The sequence below is a fragment of the Pongo pygmaeus genome, chromosome 9 (assembly GCF_028885625.2).
Source record: "Pongo pygmaeus isolate AG05252 chromosome 9, NHGRI_mPonPyg2-v2.0_pri, whole genome shotgun sequence".
NCBI lineage: Eukaryota > Metazoa > Chordata > Mammalia > Primates > Hominidae > Pongo > Pongo pygmaeus.
The window spans coordinates 108430982-108454694 of NC_072382.2; the positions used below are offsets into that span (position 1 = coordinate 108430982).

Below are 23713 nucleotides of genomic sequence, written 5' to 3' on the forward strand. Positions count from 1 at the left end.
AAGAGAATTTTAGACCAATATCCCTGATGAACATCAATGCAAAAATCCTCAATAAAATACTGGCAAACCTAATCCAGCAGCACATCAAAAAGCTTATCCACCATGATCAAGTGGGCTTCATCCCTGGGATGCAAGGCTGGCTCAACATACGAAAATCAATAAACGTAATCCAGCATATAAACAGAACCAAAGACAAAAACCACATGATTATCGCAATAGATGCAGAAAAGGCCTTTGACAAAATTCAACAGCCCTTCATGCTAAAAACTCTCAATAAATTAGGTATTGATGGGACGTATCTCAAAATAATAGGAGCTATTTATGACAGACCCACAGCCAATATCATACTTAATGGGCAAAAACTGGAAGCATTCCCTTTGAAAACTGGCACAAGACAGGGATGTCCTCTCTCACCACTCCTATTCAACATAGTGTTGGAAGTTCTGGCCAGGGCAATCAGGCAGGAGAAAGAAATAAAGGGTATTTAATTAGGAAAACAGGAAGTCAAATTGTCCCTGTTTGCAGATGACATGATTGTATATCTAGAAAACCCCATCATCTCAGCCCAAAATCTCCTTCAGCTGATAAGCAACTTCAGCAAAGTCTCAGGATACAAAATCAATGTGCAAAAATCACAAGCATTCTTATACACCAATAACAGACAAACAGAAAGCTTCATTCACAATTGCTTCAAAGAGAATAAAATACCTAGGAATCCAACTTACAAGGGATATGAAGGACCTCTTGAAGGAGAACTACAAACCACTGCTCAATGAAATAAAAGAGGACACAAACAAATGGAAGAACATTCCATGCTCATGGATAGGAAGAATCAATATCATGAAAATGGCCATACTGCTATAGATTCAATGCCATCCCCATCAAGCTACCAATGACTTTCTTCACAGAATTGGAAAAAACTACTTTAAAGTTCATATGGAACCAAAAAAGAGCCTGCATTGCCAAGACAATCCAAAAGAACAAAGCTGGATGCATCATGCTACCTGACTTCAAACTATACTACAAGGCTACAGTAACCAAAACAGCATGGTACTGGTACCAAAACAGAGATACAGACCAATGGAACAGAACAGAGTCCTCAGAAATAATACCACACATCTACAACCATCTGATCTTTGACAAACCTGACAAAAACAAGAAATGGGGAAAAGATCCCCTGTTTAATAAATAGTGCTGGGAAAACTGGCTAGCCATATGTAGGAAGCTGAGACTGGATCCCTTCCTTACACCTTATACAAAAATTAATTCAAGATGGATTAAAGACTTAAATGTTAGACCTAAAACCATAAAAACCCTAGAAGAAAACCTAAGCAACACCATTCAGGACATAGGCATGGGCAAGGACTTCATGTCTAAAACACCAAAAGCAATGGCAACAAAAGCCAAAATTGACAAATAGATCTAATTAAACTAAAGAGCTTCTGCACAGCAAAAGAAACTACCATCAGAGTGAACAGGCAACCTACAGAATGGGAGAAAATTTTTGCAGTCTACTCATCTGACAAAGGGCTAATATCCAGAATCTACAAAGAACTCAAACAAATCTACAAGGAAAGAACAACCCCATCACCAAGTGGGCGAAGGATATAAACAGACACTTCTCAAAAGAACACATTCATGCAGCCAACAGACACATGAAAAAATGCTCATCATCACGGGCCATCAGAGAAATGCAAATCAAAACCACAATGAGATACCATCTCACACCAGTTAGAATGGCCATCATTAAACAGTCAGGAAACAACAGGTGCTGGAGAGGATATGGAGAAATAGGAACACTTTTACACTGTTGGTGGGACGGTAAACTAGTTCAACCATTGTGGAAGACAGTGTGGCGATCCCTCAAGGATCTAGAACTAGAAATACCATTTGACCCAGCCATCCCATTACTGGGTATATACCCAAAGGATTATAAATCATGCTGCTATAAAGACACACGCACACGTATGTTCACTGTGGCACTATTCACAATAGCAAAGACTTGGAACCAACCCAAATATCCATCAATGATAGACTGGATTAAGAAAATGTGACATATATACACCATGGAATACTATGCAGCCATAAAAACGGATGAGTTCATGTCCTTCGTAGGGACATGGATGAAGCTGGAAACCATCATTCTCAGCAAACTATCGCAAGGACAAAAAACCAAACACCGCATGTTCTCACTCATATGTGGGAATTGAACAATGAGAACACTTTGACACAGGAAGGGGAACATCACACACCAGGGCCTGTCGTGGGGTAGGGGGAAGGGGGAGAGATAGCATTAGGAGATATACCTAATGTAAATGATGAGTTCATGGGTGCAGCACACCAACATGGCACATGTATACATATGTAACAAACCTGCACGTTATGCACAAGTACCCTAGAACTTAAAGTATAAAAAAAAAAGAATCTCATAGAATCAGGGGACCTACTGAAAGTTGTTCCTACCTGCTCCACCAAAAGGTTGTGGCATATCACTCCTGTGATCAGAGCATATGCTTCTGCCAGTCTATTTCACTGTTAGAAACACGGATTTTCTTAAGAATTTTCTACTGTGCTGAAACTATTCTTTTAACTTTTGTACAAAGATCCTCTTTAACCTCCAGGAGCCAAAGAGAACAAGTATTGATGACATCCAACACATATTCAAAAATAGTGCACATTTGTTGAATACCTTAAAAAAGGAAACCTAGTTATATTTTTACCTCTAGGGTAGAATTCAAATTGCAATTTACAAATTCATGTTCATCTTCTAATTACTACATTGAGGGCATCATGTTTGTAACAAGGACCTTTGGCTGACTGATAGTTCTTTTCAGCCTCAAAACAGTCCTGTGACATACTATTGTTTTCATTTTTAAAAAGATGAACTCTGACTGGTAATTTGTCAAAGTTGCTGGGGAGACTGTACCAATTTATAAATGAATAAATATCTCATTTTATGTATTAAAAGTAATGGCAAAATCCACAATTACTTTTGCACTAACCTATAGTATGTAAGTGCCAGAACAATTTTTTTGTCCTGGTTCTGCATCTAGGTAATTGGAAACACTAGCTATCTGACACATGAATGATTTAAACCATTGCTTTCTAAAATTTGAGCTTTTAACTAAATCAGAACTAAATTCAAGTAGCATCTGCAACTTACTAAACTCATCTTCAAAAGGAACACTTAGTATTTGATAGCACAACAGAGCGATCATACTTAATAATAATTTAATTGTACATTTTAAAAGGGCCTAACTGGATTGTTTGTAACACAAAAAGTAAATACTTGAGGGAATGGATACCCCGTTTTCCATGATGTGATTATCACACATTGCATGCCTGTATCGAAACATCTCACGTACTCCATAAATACATACACCTACTATGTACCCACAAAAGTTGAAATGAAAAATTTAGAAACACAGAAGGGACATCATAACACCTATTCCACAGGATTGTTCTGGAAAATAAGTGAAATATCACAATCTAAGCACTTAACACTGAAACTGGAACACAGTTTGTATTCAGTAAATGTGAATTCTGTTAGTTTCATGTTGCTTTCGGAAATTTTCACTTTTTATTTTTTTTTTTATTTTTTTTTTTTCTTTTATTATTATTATTATACTTTAGGTTTTATGGTACATGTGCGCAATGTGCAGGTAAGTTACATATGTATACATGTGCCATACTGGTGCGCTGCACCCACCAACTCGTCAGCTAGCATTAGGTATATCTCCCAACGCTATCCCTCCCCCCTCCCCCCTCCCCCCACCCCACAACAGTCCCCAGAGTGTGATGTTCCCCTTCCTGTGTCCATGTGTTCTCATTGTTCAATTCCCACCTATGAGTGAGAATATGCGGTGTTTGGTTTTTTGTTCTTGCGATAGTTTACTGAGAATGATGATTTCCAATTTCATCCATGTCCCTACAAAGGACGTGAACTCATCATTTTTTATGGCTGCATAGTATTCCATGGTGTATATGTGCCACATTTTCTTAATCCAGTCTATCATTGTTGGACATTTGGGTTGGTTCCAAGTCTTTGCTATTGTGAATAATGCCGCAATAAACATACGTGTGCATGTGTCTTTACAGCAGCATGATTTATAGTCCTTTGAGTATATACCCAGTAATGGGATGGCTGGGTCGAATGGAATTTCTACTTCTAGATCCCTGAGGAATCGCCACACTGACTTCCACAAGGGTTGAACTAGTTTACAGTCCCACCAACAGTGTAAAAGTGTTCCTATTTCTCCACATCCTCTCCAGCACCTGTTGTTTCCGGACTTTTTAATGATTGCCATTCTAACTGGTGTGAGATGGTATCTCATTGTGGTTTTGATTTGCATTTCTCTGATGGCCAGTGATGTTGAGCATTTTTTCATGTGTTTTTTGGCTGCATAAATGTCTTCTTTTGAGAAGTGTCTGTTCATGTCCTTCGCCCACTTTTTGATGGGGTTGTTTGTTTTTTTCTTGTAAATTTGTTGGAGTTCATTGTAGATTCTGGATATTAGCCCTTTGTCAGATGAGTAGGTTGCAAAAATTTTCTCCCATTTTGTAGGTTGCCTGTTCACTCTGATGGTAGTTTCTTTTGCTGTGCAGAAGCTCTTTAGTTTAATTAGATCCCATTTGTCAATTTTGGCTTTTGTTGCCATTGCTTTTGGTGTTTTAGACATGAAGTCCTTGCCCATGCCTATGTCCTGAATGGTAATGCCTAGGTTTTCTTCTAGGGTTTTTATGGTTTCAGGTCTAACGTTTAAGTCTTTAATCCATCTTGAATTGATTTTTGTATAAGGTGTAAGGAAGGGATCCAGTTTCAGCTTTCTACATATGGCTAGCCAGTTTTCCCAGCACCATTTATTAAATAGGGAATCCTTTCCCCATTTCTTGTTTTTGTCAGGTTTGTCAAAGATCAGATACTTGTAGATATGTGGCATTATTTCTGATGGCTCTGTTCTGTTCCATTGATCTATATCTCTGTTTTGGTACCAGTACCATGCTGTTTTGGTTACTGTAGCCTTGTAGTATAGTTTGAAGTCAGGTAGTGTGATGCCTCCAGCTTTGTTCTTTTGGCTTAGGATTGACTTGGCGATGCGGGCTCTTTTTTGGTTCCATATGAACTTTAAAGTAGTTTTTTCCAGTTCTGTGAAGAAAGTCATTGGTAGCTTGATGGGGATGGCATTGAATCTGTAAATTACCTTGGGAAGGATGGCCATTTTCATGATATTGATTCTTCCTACCCATGAGCATGGAATGTTCTTCCATTTGTTTGTATCCTCTTTTATTTCCTTGAGCAGTGGTTTGTAGTTCTCCTTGAAGAGGTCTTTCACATCCCTTGTAAGTTGGATTCCTAGGTATTTTATTCTCTTTGAAGCAATTGTGAATGGGAGTTCACTCATGATTTGGCTCTCTGTTTGTCTGTTATTGATGTATAAGAATGCTTGTGATTTTTGCACATTGATTTTGTATCCTGAGACTTTGCTGAAGTTGCTTATCAGCTTAAGGAGATTTTGGGCTGAGACAATGGGGTTTTCTAGATATACAATCATGTCATCTGCAAACAGGGACAATTTGACTTCCTCTTTTCCTAATTGAATACCCTTGATTTCCTTCTCCTGCCTAATCGCCCTGGCCAGAACTTCCAACACTATGTTGAATAGAAGTGGTGAGAGAGGGCATCCCTGTCTTGTGCCAGTTTTCAAAGGGAATGCTTCCAGTTTTTGCCCATTCAGTATGATATTGGCTGTGGGTTTGTCATAAATAGCTCTTATTATTTTGAGATACGTCCCATCAATTCCTAATTTATTGAGAGTTTTTAGCATGAAGGGTTGTTGAATTTTGTCAAAGGCCTTTTCTGCATCTATTGAGATAATCATGTGGTTTTTGTCTTTCGTTCTGTTTATATGCTGGATTACATTTATTGATTTGCGTATATTGAACCAGCCTTGCATCCCAGGGATGAAGCCCACTTGATCATGGTGGATAAGCTTTTTGATGTGCTGCTGGATTCTGTTTGCCAGTATTTTATTGAGGATTTTTGCATCAATGTTCATCAAGGATATTGGTCTAAAATTCTCTTTTTTGGTTGTGTCTCTGCCAGGCTTTGGTATCAGGATGATGCTGGCCTCATAAAATGAGTTAGGGAGGCTTCCCTCTTTTTCTATTGATTGGAATAGTTTGAGAAGGAATGGTACCAGCTCCTCCTTGTACCTCTGGTAGAATTCGGCTGTGAATCCATCTGGACCTGGACTTTTTTTGGTTGGTAAGCTATTGATTATTGCCACAATTTCAGCTCCTGTTATTGGTCTATTCAGAGATTCAACTTCTTCCTGGTTTAATCTTGGGAGAGTGTATGTGTTGAGGAATTTATCCATTTCTTCTAGATTTTCTAGTTTATTTGCATAGAGGTGTTTGTAATATTCTCTGATGGTAGTTTGTATTTCTGTGGGATCGGTGGTGATATCCCCTTTATCATTTTTTATTGCATCTATTTGATTCTTCTCTCTTTTTTTCTTTATTAATCTTGCTAGCGGTCTATCAATTTTGTTGATCCTTTCAAAAAACCAGCTCCTGGATTCATTGATTTTTTGAAGGGTTTTTTGTGTCTCTATTTCCTTCAGTTCTGCTCTGATTTTAGTTATTTCTTGCCTTCTGCTAGCTTTTGAATGTGTTTGCTCTTGCTTTTCTAGTTCTTTTAATTGTGATGTTAGGGTGTCAATTTTGGATCTTTCCTGCTTTCTCTTGTGGGCATTTAGTGCTATAAATTTCCCTCTACACACTGCTTTGAATGCATCCCAGAGATTCTGGTATGTTGTGTCTTGGTTCTCGTTGGTTTCAAAGAACATCTTTATTTCTGCCTTCATTTCGTTATGTACCCAGTAGTCATTCAGGAGCAGGTTGTTCAGTTTCCACGTAGTTGAGCAGTTTTGAGTGAGATTCTTAATCCTGAGTTCTAGCTTGATTGCACTGTGATCTGAGAGACAGTTTGTTACAATTTCTGTTCTTTTACATTTATTGAGGAGAGCTTTACTTCCAAGTATATGGTCAATTTTGGAATAGGTGAGGTGTGGTGCTGAAAAAAATGTATATTCTGTTGATTTGGGGTGGAGAGTTCTGTAGATGTCTATTAGGTCCGCTTGGTGCAGAGCTGAGTTCAATTCCTGGGTATCCTTGTTGACTTTCTGTCTCGTTGATCTGTCTAATGTTGATAGTGGGGTGTTAAAGTCTCCCATTATTAATGTGTGGGAGTCTAAGTCTCTTTGTAGGTCACTCAGGACTTGCTTTATGAATCTGGGTGCTCCTGTATTGGGTGCATATATATTTAGGATAGTTAGCTCTTCTTGTTGAATTAATCCCTTTACCATTATGTAATGGCCTTCTTTGTCTCTTTTGATCTTTGTTGGTTTAAAGTCTGTTTTATCAGAGACTAGGATTGCAACCCCTGCCTTTTTTTGTTTTCCATTTGCTTGGTAGATCTTCCTCCATCCTTTTATTTTGAGCCTATGTGTGTCTCTGCACGTGAGATGGGTTTCCTGAATACAGCACACTGATGGGTCTTGAGTCTTTATCCAGTTTGCCAGTCTGTGTCTTTTAATTGGAGCATTTAGTCCATTTACATTTAAAGTTAATATTGTTATGTGTGAATTTGATCCTGTCATTATGATGTTAGCTGGATATTTTGCTCGTTAGTTGATGCAGTCTCTTCCTAGTCTCGATGTTCTTTACATTTCGGTATGATTTTGCAGTGGCTGGTACCGGTTGTGCCTTTCCATGTTTAGTGCTTCCTTCAGGAGCTCTTTTAGGGCAGGCCTGGTGGTGACAAAATCTCTCAGCATTTGCTTGTCTGTAAAGTATTTTATTTCTCCTTCACTTATGAAGCTTAGTTTGGCAGGATATGAAATTCTGGGTTGAAAATTCTTTTCTTTAAGAATGTTGAATATTGGCCCCCACTCTCTTCTGGCTTGTAGGGTTTCTGCCGAGAGATCCGCTGTTAGTCTGATGGGCTTCCCTTTGATGGTAACCCGACCTTTCTCTCTGGCTGCCCTTAACATTTTTTCCTTCATTTCAACTTTGGTGAATCTGACAATTATGTGTCTTGGAGTTGCTCTTCTCGAGGAGTATCTTTGTGGCGTTCTCTGTATTTCCTGAATCTGAATGTTGGCCTGCCTTGCTAGATTGGGGAAGTTCTCCTGGATAATATCCTGCAGAGTGTTTTCCAACTTGTTTCCATTCTCCCCGTCACTTTCAGGTACACCAATCAGACGTAGATTTGGTCTTTTCACATAGTCCCACATTTCTTGGAGGCTTTGCTCGTTTCTTTTTATTCTTTTTTCTCTAAACTTCCCTTCTCGCTTCATTTCATTCATTTCATCTTCCAGGGCTGATACCCTTTCTTCCATTTGATCGCATCGGCTCCTGAGGCTTCTGCATTCTTCACGTAGTTCTCGAGCCTTGGTTTTCAGCTCCATCAGCTCCTTTAAGCACTTCTCTGTATTGGTTATTCTAGTTATACATTCTTCTAAATTTTTTTCAAAGTTTTCAACTTCTTTGCCTTTGGTTTGAATATCCTCCCGTAGCTCGGAGTAATTTGATCGTCTGAAGCCTTCTTCTCTTAGCTCGTCAAAGTCATTCTCCGTCCAGCTTTGTTCCGTTGCTGGTGAGGAACTGCGTTCCTTTGGAGGAGGAGAGGTACTCTGGTTTTTAGAGTTTCCAGTTTTTCTGCTCTGTTTTTTCCCCATCTTTGTGGTTTTATCTACTTTTGGTCTTTGATGATGGTGATGTACTGATGGGTTTTTGGTGTGGATGTCCTTTCTGTTAGCTTTCCTTCTAACAGACAGAACCCTCAGCTGCAGGTCTGTTGGAGTACCTGGCCGGCCGTGTGAGGTGTCAGTCTGCCCCTGCTGGGGGGTGCCTCCCAGTTAGGCTGCTCGGGGGTCGGGGTCAGGGACCCACTTGAGGAGGCAGTCAGCCCGTTCTCAGATCTCCAGCTGCGTGCTGGGAGAACCACTGCTCTCCTCAAAGCTGTCAGACAGGGACATTTAAGTCTGCAGAGGTTACTGCTGTCTTTTTGTTTGTCTGTGTCCTGCCCCCAGAGGTGGAGCCTACAGAGGCAGGCAGGCCTCCTTGAGCGGTGGTGGGCTCCACCCAGTTCAAGCTTCCAGGCTGCTTTGTTTACCTAAGCGAGCCTGGGCAATGGCGGGCGCCCCTCCCCCAGCCTCGCTGCCGACTTGCTGTTTGATCTCAGACTGCTGTGCTAGCAATCAGCGAGACTCCGTGGGGGTAGGACCCTCTGAGCCAGGTGCGGGCTATACTCTCCTGGGGCACCGTTTCCTAAGCCCGTCGGAAAAGCACAGTATTCGGGTGGGAGTGGCCCGATTTTCCAGGTGCAGTCTGTCACCCCTGGAAGGGGAACTCCCTGACCCCTTGCGCTTCCCGAGTGAGGCAATGCCTCGCGCCTGCTTCGGCTGGCGCACGGTGCACTCACCCACTGACCTGCGCCCACTGTCTGGCACTCCCTAGTGAGATGAACACGGTACCTCAGATGGAAATGCAGAAATCACCCGTCTTCTGCGTCGCTCGCGTTGGGAGCCGTATACCGGAGCTGTTCCTATTCGGCCATCTTGGCTCCTCCCCCATTTTTCACTTTTTAAATCACTGTTATTAAGTGATAAAGTGGGAGAAGTATTTACAGCATTTCTACTACATAAAATCATTAATTAAAGGTTTGTTTGTTTAAAACAGGTAATAGAAACACCTCATTTCAGTGAGATTTGCACATTGCATTAAGGCTATCCTATCAGATAAGTGAGAGAGAGCGGTCCTGCCTAGAAAATGAATTTCCATTGTAGTAAACTCACCGTATGTACAAACTAAAAGCAAGTTGTTCATACTGTTCTGCTGAAGTGGTAGTGGCAAAGAAAAATGAGCAGTTTGAGCTTAGAGCTTAAATTCTTTACAGTTTATTGATACACAAAAGGGAGATACTGTGTAATAACACAATTTATAAGGCTAATGAAAATCTTTCATTTGCATCAATGGGACGGTAGCATTTATTCTTATTAGATACAGGAAATCCTAGCAATATGGACTAATCTACTAAGAGAACTTACTAGAGACTTGTATCATGAAGAAATTTCCACACTGCCTGTAGAAGTGATATACCTTCTCCTGGGATTTCAATCTGCTCAGGCTGCTATACCAAAACACCATAGACTGGGTGGCTTAAACAACAGGAATTTATTCCTCATAGTTCTGGAGGCTGGAAAGTCCAAGATCAAGATGCCAGCCAATTCACTTCAAGATGAGGGCTCTCTTCCTAGCTTACAAGTGGCTGCCGTCTTACTGCATCCTCAAAGAGGACAGAAAGCAAGCTCAAGTCACTTCTTATAATGATGCTAATTCCATCACTGAAGACCCCACCTTCAAGACCTCATCTAAACTTAATTAACTCCAAAATACTCTACCTCTAAATAATATCACACTAAGTAGGGCTTCAACATATGAATTTTGGGGGGTCATATTCAGTTCATACTGTTTGTAAAAATCAAAAACACCAATCTGTTTGCAGTTGCCACCACTCTTTAGAAATTAAATATCAATAGGGACAAAAACCTCAAAACACTTTGAAAAATTCAGCAAGACACATCATTAATATTAACTTCTGCTTAGCAACTGAAAGTATTTTAGCCTTCTGTCTTCAGAATATGCCACAACACTAAAAGAAATGTTCTCTGAATATAGAAGAAAAATAATTCAGGCTGCCATATTAGAATATAAAAAATAGACATTTGGGGTTCAGTTTCATAGTGTTGGTCACAGACATCCCATGAGTCATTATGGCTTTCAGAAATATTGTCATCTTTATAAATTCCATATTGTAATTCAGAGTATGCAGATGGAACCATCTTTAAGAATTTTTGAGGCCCCATGAAGATGACACAAATAATGCATTTCGGAAAGCTATTTATCTCCTTTCCTCCTTTTATTTCTCTCTCTACCCTTCCTTCACAGTCTTTGGCATACAATGCAATTCTAATAACCCAAAAGAATAAATCCAAATAAGCATTTTATCTATTTCTAGTAAGTGTTGGATAACAGTGTTTATGTACATAAAAATGCCTGCACATATACAACACACACACTCACACAGACACACGCGCTTCCCATATAGGACCAGATATACCTGTTTGGAAAGTAATAGCTAATATGTACATTTACTACCATGAAGCAGACACTGTTCTAAGCACTTTACATAAATCTCATTTAAAAGCTCACAAAATAATACTATAAAGTGATAAAATTTGTCTCTTATTTACAGATGATAAAATGAGGCAGAGAGATTAAATAAGCCATGAAAGGTGGAAAGATGAGAACTCCAACTAGTGCACTCAAGATAGCACTGGGATTCCACAGCCTTGGCTGAATGGATTGAAAGAAACATATCTTACCCTTGCCTCTTCCTTATCTCCAACCAAAGTGCTCGCCAAAGGCAAACGTATAAATGAGGCTAAACCCTCTTCAGGTAATTTTTACAGCATTATGGTATTTTGAAACTGACAATATAACTCCTCCCATAGAAAAGCTATCGGAACAGAATGCTTATCTGTGACTTTCACCTTACTTCCTAAAGCATATAAATGAGTTCTTTTCTATTCATTAAAATTGTTCTAAGAATACATGCTAATTTCCATAACATTTTAAAGGTTCTATGGAAGTCATGGCTCCTTATCAAATGAGTTGTAAACGTTTATTGAGTGAATGAATGAGTTGAATAAATTTTTGACTTAAGAAATTCTTATTTCCTAACTAGAAAACATTGTTGCTTTGTTTCCAACAAAATATCAGTAAAAGCAAATGATGTTGATGTTGTTGGAGACTACTGAAGAGAACTAACATAAATCTTAAACAGTGCTCAATTTAAAGTGTGTGCACTGATCATTAAAAGAGAAAATATGTAAATCTTGGGGAAAAATGAAGCAGTTACTCTTTACTAAGTGCAACTGGCATGTCATGCTGCAAATGACGTAAAATGGCATATACATATTTATAAAATTCCAACAATAACCTAAGTACCTAAGTACTTTGAAAGGCTTTCTGTTTTACAACGAAACAAGGTGGAAGTGAAGCATTTCATTTTTCTGTGAAATCTAATTCATGTTGAAGTGATATTCTTGAGAATCTGTTGCATTTTCTGGAGGCTGGCTGAAGGTCCAGCGAAGAAGAGAGGGCTTTAGTAACTTCCTATCAAGTGGCAAGACAAATCAAAATTCTTGAGGCATAAAGCTGTGTAGCCCTAAAACTCTATGTCAGAAACATCTGTTTTCAGCTTTTACAAAGGAGGTTAAAGATGGGGATTTATGTCGGCTATAGCTCCTTAGCCAGTGTACAAACTCAGCTGCTGTGAGTATATCGGTGAAAAGCCCCGGCAGTCTTCACCAAGATACCCAGACTAGAAGGGCTTGCCTGACTCTCAGTTTCCCTGGGATATTAACATGCACACTCAAAAGCAAACACTGATCACTTATATACAAGCTTATGTACAAGTGTCTCTATCATGGATATTTATCACTATTCATTTGCATTTTGTATTTATTTTTAGAATGTGCTATGGTTTGAATGTGTTCCTCAAAATTTGTACGTCGTAAACTTAATCCCCAGTACAAAAGTATTGAGGGTGGGACCTAATGAGAGGTCATGAATATGGAGCCACCCTTTGAAGAGCTTGTAGGAATAGGTTCACTCTGCTCTCTCTTGCCCTTTTGCATTCATCCACGTGGGGATATAGCAAGGAGACCCACACCAGATGCCAGCACCTTCATCTTGAACTTCCCAGTCTTAAGAACTGTGAGGGATTAAATTTCTGTTCTTCATAAATAACCCAGTCTCAGGTATACTATTATGACAGCACAAAATGTATTAAGACAGAATGTCTAGATTTTTTTTCCCACAAAGTGGTTAAGGAATTATAGTTAATAGGAGTCTATAGTCAATAGAAGACTAAAGCGTAATAATATGCTGGCATAAATTAAATGAAATGTACATGATCTTAATGGCTTTTCTGACCCCTTTAATTGGTATTGGATTTATGGAGTTTGCAGTTTATAAAGTTAACACAGTGTTTTCATTGGCCTTAAAAGACTTTTAGAAGAAGTCAATGTATCTAGTAATTTTCACACTGTATTAATTCCAAGAGTGTCCCCAAGCACATTTTCTGCATTTTCAAGGAGGGATATAACCAGCCTCCTAACTCTAGTATCTCAGTGATTCTAATCCTGTTTTAGCATTTAAAAGCTCAGTGGACATCTCTATATCCTTTGATGAGGTTGCCATATTCAGTTCCTCTTTGACACTGTAGACTTGTCCTGTGCACCCTCTGATTCTAAGCTTAATTCTGTCCAGGGAAAAGACTCTGCTTCTTTATCAAAGTTTGTACTGATACCCATATTTATACTTTGTACTTAGACATGTTGCCTGGTTTCCAGTTCCTATCATCTAGTCCCCTTGGGCCCACTCATATTCCCTATGAGTGAGCCTGGATTTCCTACTTTGCTAATTGGCCTGAACTCTGCTTTTCCAGCTAGACTTATAATACTTACATTTCCTTGCCAATATGAACTTTGTGTTGTTGTTTTTCAGATTTTTAACATCAGGTTCCCTAATGTAATAGAATTTGGGTCCTGGTATTACCTGGTTGCCCAATCTTGTCTTACTGTTCCTTCTTCCCAATCTAAACCTGACAATGTTTAATGCCATGGACATTTGCAAACCACACTTGAAGGCTGTGATGGGAATACTCCCCCTCTACCTTTACTCTGACAGAGAAAACTACTTTATCACTAACTTTTTAAAAAAATTTTATTATTATTATTATTATTATACTTTAGGTTTTATGGTACATGTGCGCAATGTGCAGGTTTTTTTTTTTTTTTTTTTTTTGAGACATAGTCTCACTCTGTTGCCCAGGCTGGAGTGCATGGCGTGATCTCAGCTCACTGCAACCTCTACCGCCTGGGTTCAAGCAATTCTCCTGCCTCAGCCTCATGACTAGTTTGGGTTACAGGCACCCACCACCATGCCTGGCTAATTTTTGTATTTTTAGTATAGACAGGGTTTCACCAGGTTGGCCAGGCTGGTCTCGAACTCCTGACCTCAGGCGATCCACCCATCTTGGCCTCCCAAAGTGCTGGGATTACAGGCGTGAGCCACCGTGCCCGGCCATCACTAACATTTTTAGAGTTACCTGGGCAAGATGATTTTTAAAACCAGATCAACTTTTATTCCACTTCACTATTTAAAAAATATACCCCTTATTGCCTGCACCTGGGACCACTGCTCCCACAATACCTCTTTTGGTATGCCACTTTCCATAGGAGGAATGAAGACAGAGGTGCTGGCTGGTTTCTAACAAAGAGAAAAGATAGCAGACAGGAGACTCTCCTACTTGACAGTATAACACAGTTATTGATTCTGTAACATCATTTTTAAACAGTTTCCACTCTTTGTTTCTATCATTTGATCTTTGTCTAGATCACAGCCTAAATTGTACAAAAACTATAGGCTTTAGAATCAGACAAGTCTCAGTTCAAATTCTGACTTGTGAGCTACATTATCTGGATTTAACCTTTCCAAAACTCAGTTTTCTTATCTGAAAATGCACATAATGCCACATGTTATTCAAGGAGGGATTAAATGAGATCATATTTTATTCTTTTCTAAAAAGCTCTGGGCCTACTAGGTATGTGTGTATATATACACACACACACACATACACACACACAAACATAATCACATAACACACATCCCTGTATGTCTAGATGGATACACCTGTCTGAGAAGTTCTAATGGCAGCTAATATTTACATTTACTACTATGTAGCAGATGCTATTCTAAACTCTTTGAGTATAGGAAAGCTCACTGAAATGCTTATGATGTAACTATGAGACTGATGCACTGAATATCTTTCTTTTATGGGGTATAGAACTGGAGAAAAGTCAAGTTAAAGTGCTTAAAGGTGAAAAGATGGGGATGCTAAAGATTGTATTTAAAATAGCACTGGAACACTGCAACCATGGCAGAACGGAATCAGAGAAAGGCAAAGTCTTTCTCCCTGCTCATCTAAAATCAAAGGTTTTCCCAAAGACAAATGTAAAACAAAGCAAAATGTACATTAATTTGCTTCAACAGTCAATGCCATTATTATTATTATTATTATTATTTATATGCCATTGATTTACAAAATTAGATACTGGTTCTTTATGTTCCTGTGAGAACAATCTGAGAAGCAAAATATTATGTATGTTGTTTATGTTGACTTTTACTGAAAATTTGCCTTTCTAATTACAAGAGAAACAAAATTAGAACCCAGGCTTTCTTCAATTTGCCTAGCTCTTACTTAGTATTCATACACCTGTAACATCTTGGCAGTTAAACATTAGAAAGGCTTTCATTTTCTCAGTGCTTGATATATGCACAGCAAAATCCACAGCTTCTTCCTCAACCCTCTAGTTTATAGAAAGCTTGATTATTTTAGCAGAATGGTCATATTATGTCTTAATTTATCTGAATTCTACCACTGAAATTATAATTCTTCACTCTATCATCTACCTGATGATAGGAAAACATGGAGTAATGACAAGAAGAGAGGGGCAACCACAAATTTAGAGACTAGTATCTCATGTTGTAGCACACTATGAAAGCCCCATGTGGGCCACTCCATCTAGTTCTTTTCTCTTGGCATTTAGTTTTACCTGGCTTCCTTTCACATTTCTAACATAAAAGGTGGGCTGTACCTTATTTTTCTCTGTGGTATGGTTATTCTACATAATTACCCAAATTCTATACATACTTTCAATCTAGCAAAACTCTTTTCATTTCATAAAGTAAGATTTGTGGTCCTTACAAAAAATTCTACCACCTCTGGGATTCTTTGTTTCAATAGCCATAAAACATTTAGAAAATAGTTCATGGTTTAAAATCGCACTGTGTATATTTTCTAGAAAATACACTAGAATGTTTATGAAGATTACAAATCAGGCTGGTCAAATAGAAGTTTTCTAATTTATATCCCTCCTAATGCATTTCTCCCAATGTGCTTTTTTTATCCTATACAGGACTAATATCTTTTTGTCTTTCCCTCTCTGGCCAAACCATTATTGCTATGGATTTAGCATATATTGTATTTCCAGTCTGGATCTCCCAAACTCAACCTCCCTAATCCTGAATAAGCAGCCAAAGCTGCCCTATACGCCTATCCTAGATACATATACTTACTAGCTGTGATAGTTAATATTGAGTGTAAACGCCATTGGATTGAAGGATAAAAAGTATTGTTCCTAGGTGTGTCTATGAGGGTGTTGCCAAAGGAGATTAACATTTGAGTCAATGGACTGGGAGAGGCAGACCCACCCTCAATCCAGGTGGGTACCATCTAATCAGCCGCCAGCATGACTAGGATAAAAGCAGGCAGAGGAATGTAGAAGGATTAGACTGGCCTGAGTCTTTTGGCCTCCATCTTTCTTTTGTGCTGGATGCTTCCTGCCCTCAAACACTAGATTCCAAGTTCTTTAGCTTTTGGACTCTTGGACCTACACTAGTGGTTTGCTCAGGGTTCTCAAGCCTTCGGCCACAGACTGAAGGCTGCACTGTCGGCTTCCCTACTTTTTGAGGTTTTGGAACTCGGACTGGCTTCCTTGCTCCTCAACTTGCAGATAGCCTATGGTAGGATTCCACCTTGTGACTGTGTGAGTCAATACTCCTTAATAAACTCCCTTTCACATATACATCTATCCTATTAGTCCCATCCCTCTAGAGAACCCTGATTAATACACTAGCATTGAAGATATGTTAAGAACACCAAGTCCTGGAATCTTATTTAGTTGTAATTAATTGCAAAATTTCCTAAACAAGTTTAGTTTAAGAAAAGTTGTGAACTAGAATTATTATGTGTGTGTGTGTGTGTGTATATATATATTTATATAAACATTTTGTAAGTTAAAACTTGATTATTATTCATGACTATATGAAACTGTCCATGGTTTAATAATACATAGGAAAATGTGAAGCTCATACAGAGTATTTCTACTGTTTTTCTGTGAGATGTCCTAACTTATATCAAGGGAATGAATGCTTGATGTCTAAGAAATCAAATCATATTTTAAAACCTTGAACCTGTTTTGGCATACTCAGAAGCATCACATTTCTTCTTTTCTCAAAATCTAACTGATACTTATGTTTGTCAGGGATTCCCATGTTTTTTCCAGATAATAATTTATTTATTATCATTCTCATTTAGTTGTATGAACTTAGGGCTAAAAAACCAAACCAAAACAAAACAAAACAAAATGACTGCTTTATCTGGAGGAAGCGAACACTGCAAATCAGTAGTTTAGAGGGAAAAGATTGATTGTTGCAGAGACTGGTGTAATAGTGCCCCAGGTATGGAGGAAGGAAAGTGTTGCCAAATTCAGCTGATCTCCTCTGTCCTGGAAGTGACAGTTTAACATTATAGTATCTCTCTGGTTTAGAATCAGACATTTGGCTACCACTGCTGTAAATTATATACCAATAAATTATAAGGGAGTTAAAGATAATTTATAAGAACTTAATTTTCTATAACAAGGAAAATCCCTCATACATACTTCATACTGAATGTTTACCACTCAGAAGAGATTCAATTAAAATATTTAACATTAGCTATATAGTCTACATAATAAAACTAAAGAGTTCCTTTCCCCAAGAAGACACACCTTCATAAAAACACCCTCTGGATGATAATATAAAATTTACAAAGTGAATGAGACAGGTTCTTTCCAAATCTGCTTACGTGAAGATCATACTGTAAAAATAAGTAGCTGGTCAATATGTATTAGTAAAGAAGAAAATAAAACCTGCAGTTTACAACTATTTATACTGAAAGTACTTGATTCCCTTCATATAAAAAAAAGCCCTGTGCCCTGACATTGTGCAATCTACATAAGATTCTAGGTAAAGTTGTAGAGTTATTGATCAGGTAGATATGGAGCTAAATGACTCAAAATATTGCTATGATGCTAATAAGAAATTAATAAGGAGTTCACCAAATCAAACCAACAATGGTGTTTGGCACCAATTTTGGAAATTTTTCCATTATGTAGCTTGGAAAATTAAGATACTTCCTCAAAAACCCATTAGTCATTTGAGTAATAGCTAGAGTATTTATATATAGGTTTTTTTAAGAATTAAAGAGATCTCACTTAATTAATAATGCAGTGCAAAATACTGATTAGCCATATTTGACAATACAATGCATATTTTAACATAACTTGCTATTTCTTTTTAACTGTCAAAATAAAATTCTTAGTTTATATTGGAACCCCATTTTCTAAGCAAGAATAATTATGTGGTAAAAAGTTACCTAGAATTCAACAAGTTTAATTTTTTAATAAAAATAAACTTAGAGGAGTAGCTATATAGAATTTTTCCTTACTGAGCAATATCATGATTCTTCACAGTTATCTATGTCAATACAAATGAACTCATATTGCAAGTTTACTCATAAAGAAGAAATACCTGTATTATCTATAAAGATTTCTGAATTAAAGAGTTGTCAATTAGTATCAAGTTTAAGTAAAAAAATCAATTTAATTAACATGACAATTTACTATTAAAAAACATTTATATATAAGTAACTAAACTCCCTTACCTTATAAATATCCAAAAATCCACACTGGTGGTCAAATCTGGTGTACAGTTCATTCAGCATGCTGATTACTTGCATGGGAGTACACTGGGCACATATGGCTGTGAAGCCAACAATGTCTGAAAAGAGCATGGTGACATCATCAAACTTTCTGGCCTGTACTTGCTGCCCTTGCCACAATTGCTGGGCTACATCACCAGGGAAAATAGAATATAGAAGATCCACTGTCTTCTTTTTCTCTTCTTCCAGGGCCTGGTGAGTTCTTTCTAAAGTGGCCTTTAATTTATCCATCCTTTTCTTCAACCCATCTTGGGCCTTTGCCTGCTCACCAACCAAAATGACATCTCGGGTGGCATCATGGATAGGGATGTCTGAGAGATGTAGCCCTCGGCCCATGAGTTCATCCAACTTGTCCACACATGGAGAGCCCAAAAATAAAATGGAATTTGATTCTGGAACATGGATCATTTGTCCTTTGACTTCCATCACCTGTGAAATTAACATGGAATTTTGATCAGTACTCTTCACATAGAAGGTTCACAAAATTTAAAAATATTATCTGATGAATAGAAAGAAAAAATGTTTTATTAGCAATACTGAGTTACTACATTCATATAAGCAAATTCAAATCTGATTTTCAGCCAGTTTAAAATTCATGGTTCTGAAGAGAAACAATTGTTTTATATCTCACTCAGCTACTTTCTAAAGACAATAATGAAATGGAAAGTGAGATCAGTGAAAAATGAAACAGGAAAATATTTTTTATTCAAGATGATACTCCAAGGTACATCAAGAAACTGGTTTATAAGCCAATTCAAAAGCTTTCAGCCTGCTAAATAATAATAAAATTATGGTAAATCCATCTGTCAAAATAACTATATTTAACTGTCATTAAAATAATACCCCTTTCAGAAAATAATTAAAATGAATCAAAGTAATTGTTTGGCCTTATGTAAATCATTTTTCAACTATTGTAGTACTTTGAAAATGTACTAGTCATTGCACTTGTTAGATTAGTGGACAGTTCTCTTATTCTTAAGAATAAAAATATAAACCAGATATTAAGCTAGCATTATCAGAAAATATCACTCAACTAGCATGTTCATATAAGCTAAAAATAAATGAAAAAATAATAATTATAATACTAAAGGAATCTGGGTCATATGATAAAGAATCTGAGGGTAAAGTAATTTAAATCTATTCCTCTTTTCTATGCCCTTTCACTGGAGAATTTAGGGAACTGAGATTTAATGGGAAACTTAGTGAACACAAGCTTATGCCTGGTAGCCTAATGAACACCTTCAGAGGGCACGAACAATGAGCACCAGTAGAAAAGGAAGGTGAAGCTGGGGTATGGCTACAACTATAACTATTTGGATTGGACTAAGGTTAAACTAAGCACACCTGGAGAAGAAGCTAGTTGCAATTACTTAGAAAGAATAGGCTAAAAGTCGACCAGTTGGGACTGTACATCAGTGTCATCTATGTTCCACTACCACATGGAATGTGCTCAATACATGTATTTTCCTGTCTTCTTTATAGCTAAATAGTTAAGCTAGTTGATAAAAACTGGTGGCACTGAACAAATATGGAATAAACTATTGGAATTTGGATTTTTAAGTCTGTTGATATTTTTACTTTTCTCCCTTGTACCATTCACCAAGATCTTGTTTGTATGAGAAAATAAAATGGAATCTTGCTTGATGTTATAATTTTTATGGAATTAAATGCTCACTTTACCTTATGTAAAATTTCTGCTAAAGTTCAGTATTTCATCCTTTTATTTATATTACTCTTATTTACTCACTAAAATATTGATTATTTTCTATTTACTAGTAATGCTCTGCTCTGGATGATAAGGATAGAAAGATAAAATATGGTTCCCCTTTTCAAACGTATCACAGTATGGTGGAGAACCAAATCTATATCGGCCAGAGAATAGGAGGAGGAAGACATTCTAAATTCACCACCTAAAATAGGCTCTCAAAATACTGCAGGCTATGGTTTGAGTAAAAAGAAAATAATTGTCCTGTAAAATATTTACAGATTGTTTTGTATATGTTTCGTATGTTCTTTGGGGGAGGAGTGTTGCTAATAATACATACTTTCTTGTTATTAGGATCTTAAGGGCATGGTAGGGAAGATACACATAATGTACAATCCCATAGTTTAAAAATTATTATATAAATTTTTTTAAGATTGACCTAAGTGCAAAAACCTTGATAAGCTTAATGGAGTTAATCATATTTTTAAATGGCAATGATAGCATCTGATACTCATATATTTAAACTTCTATGTAGTCTCTCTCTCTCTCTCTCCACATTTCTTTCCAATTACTTCTTTTTTCTTCTCCATCTTGCTTTCTTCTTTCTTCTCCCTTGTTTCTTGGAGTTACACTTTTTTCACCCTCCTCTCTTTATTTGGTGTTTGTCTCTCCTTCTGCTGGTCTCTCTTCTTCATGGCTTGGACTCCACTCTCTAATTTTTTTCCATTGGTTCCTGTTTTCTTTTTCTTTCTCTTTTCTTCCTAGGTATCAACTTTAACATTTACCATCACAACTAGACCTTATTCTCTTTCGCCTTTATCATCTCCATCTTAATTTTAAATATGGAATCAGTGTATGTATGTATGTATGCATAAATTAACATATATTATTTCCTATATGTAATGCATTTTAAATATTAATTTATAAAAAGTCTAAACTGAATAGTTCACATTCCTGTCTCAAAAATATAAAACAGTAAATATGTCCTTGATTTATATGTGGCCATTAGTTTGTTTTCTGAAATCTCTACATAAACAGACCCTGAAAGAAGAAAAAGTTGTTGATTGCCTACACTACAGAAAAACAATTCATAGATGATAAGCCCAAATAAAGTAAATAACTTCCTTTTCAATATTTTCTATCAGTGAACTTTTTATTTAATAAATGGGCAGATTCAATGGCACCATTTGTATCTCTGTCACCAATGCATTTTTATTTTAATCGGAAAATAATATAAATTATCCTTCTTGAATTATGTTTCTCATAATTATCAATTCAGAAATTCATCATTATTTGCATTTATTAACTTAGCAACAAGCAAAACTATTATAAGAACTACATATTTGTATGTAAAAGAACTGTGGAAAATTGCTTAAAATATAAACATCTATCTAAGGTTTTATTGCACCTTACATCATATTAAAGTTTCAATGAGATAGCACAGACATCAGAAAAATAAATTGTCATAATATCTGTCAGATTTCAGAAATTGGCAAGCATAACAAAGGGGAGTATTTTGCTCTGAGCTATAGTAAAGGGTTAAATGTCATACTATCACAAACCTTGCTTGTCAGGTTCTGTTAAACTATCTGCATTATTTCTTTTTTCATTTTACTTTTATACTCGGTTGGGGGGTACATGAGCAGGTTTGTTATATAGGTAAATTCATGTCATGGGGGTTTGTCGTATGTTAATGCACAGATAGTTCTATGAAAATATTTACCACTGTTATCAATAAGTAATCAGAATTGAGTAAGTCCAGGTCATATAACTGCACATTACATGTTTTATATTTTTGCATATCTTGAGCATGGCCTAATCCATGCTCTCATGGAACTTCAAGTTTTATAAGAAAATCATTTGATGCAGTGTTACATAATAGTTTGAAAAGAAGGATTTGGAAGAAGTCAGGCCTGAATTTGAATTTCAACTCTCCTGACAAGTAAGTGGGAAAACTGACCTACGTTCAGTTCCTTATCCTTTCAAAGCCCCGGTTTCCTTATCTATAAACTGGAAAAGATGATAATGATGCTGAGGAGGATGATGCCTGTAGCTAACTCAACACATCTTTGAGTACTTGCTATTGCCCATGTACTGTGCTGAGTACTTAATTAATACTTAATTTATACTTTGTTACTGAATTTTACTCTTTTGCTAGCTATTACTATCCTCAGTTTTAAGATTTAGGGAGGTTAAGAGATTTGCTAAGAATACACAGCTAATAAGCAGTAAGGTCAACACTCAAACCCAAACTGGACTGACTCCAAAGGAAACACTCTTAACCACTGTGGAAGCCTGATGGTGAAGGAGAGAGAAGCAATGCAATTACAATTTTAAATATAAATCAATGTGATGGCAAAACAACTTTAAAGAGATGTTCACAATGGGCAGTTGAAAAGAGAGAAGTTGTTGCTACAGATATAGATGTAGCTGCTGATACAGATTTGCATGACTATTCTTTAAAATTCAGTTCAGTAACAAAAAATGGGCACTTCCAGATTTGGTTTCTGGTCTTTCAGATCCTTGCAATGTAATTTATGAAAGCACAAACAGAATGATATGTCCCCAGTGCTTCAATAATTAAAGGGGCTTCCAGAAGGGCTATTGCTCTCACAGAGCAACATTTGCTTTCAAAGAAATAGCTCTAGCTAAAAAAGCAGCCTGAGAAGCTTCCATGTCCTTAATGTCCTGATATTCTCCCTCTCACACCCACCATCACTCACTACCCAAGAAATTGTATGGCTAGAGTCACCAGCAAGAGAAATTTTGCACAACAAATGCCCAGCTAGGAATTACTCTTCATCCACATGGGCTGAAAAATCCCCTCCATATAGAGACATAAGGATATCTGAACTGGAGAAGCTTGCTCTGCACCCTCAAGCAGCATTACCAAGGACAGTGGGAGCCATGAGGCATGAAATAAACCAAGATGAAAACAGCACCACATAACCTCTGAAAATTACACAGTCATTGCAACTAAAACCCACAAAAGTAGGCCAGGACCTACATGCCAAACCTAAATAGAGGAATTGACTGTTAAAATAAAAATTTTAAATAGAATCTAGTGTCTCCTAACACAATACCCAAATTATCAAAAATATAATAGAAAGTCAACCGTCATAATAAGAATCATAATAAGAACCAAGAAAATCACAACTTGAATGAGAAAAGACAATCGATTGACGCCAACACTAAAATGAATCAGATGTTGGAATTATCTGTCAAGAATTTTAAAGAGGGCATAAGAAAATACTTCAACAAGCAATTAT

The 23713-nt window shown here is 37.2% G+C and overlaps 1 protein-coding gene across 1 annotated transcript in view; it reads right to left on the reverse strand.

Moving 5' to 3' along the window:
- GUCY1A2 (guanylate cyclase 1 soluble subunit alpha 2) overlaps positions 1-23713 on the reverse strand; it is a 372058-nt gene that overhangs the window by 131445 nt on the left and 216900 nt on the right. The window contains exon 5 of the mRNA XM_054439506.2: positions 18683-19168. Coding sequence (XP_054295481.1) covers positions 18683-19168 — 486 coding nt within the window. The remainder of the gene's footprint in view (positions 1-18682; positions 19169-23713) is intronic.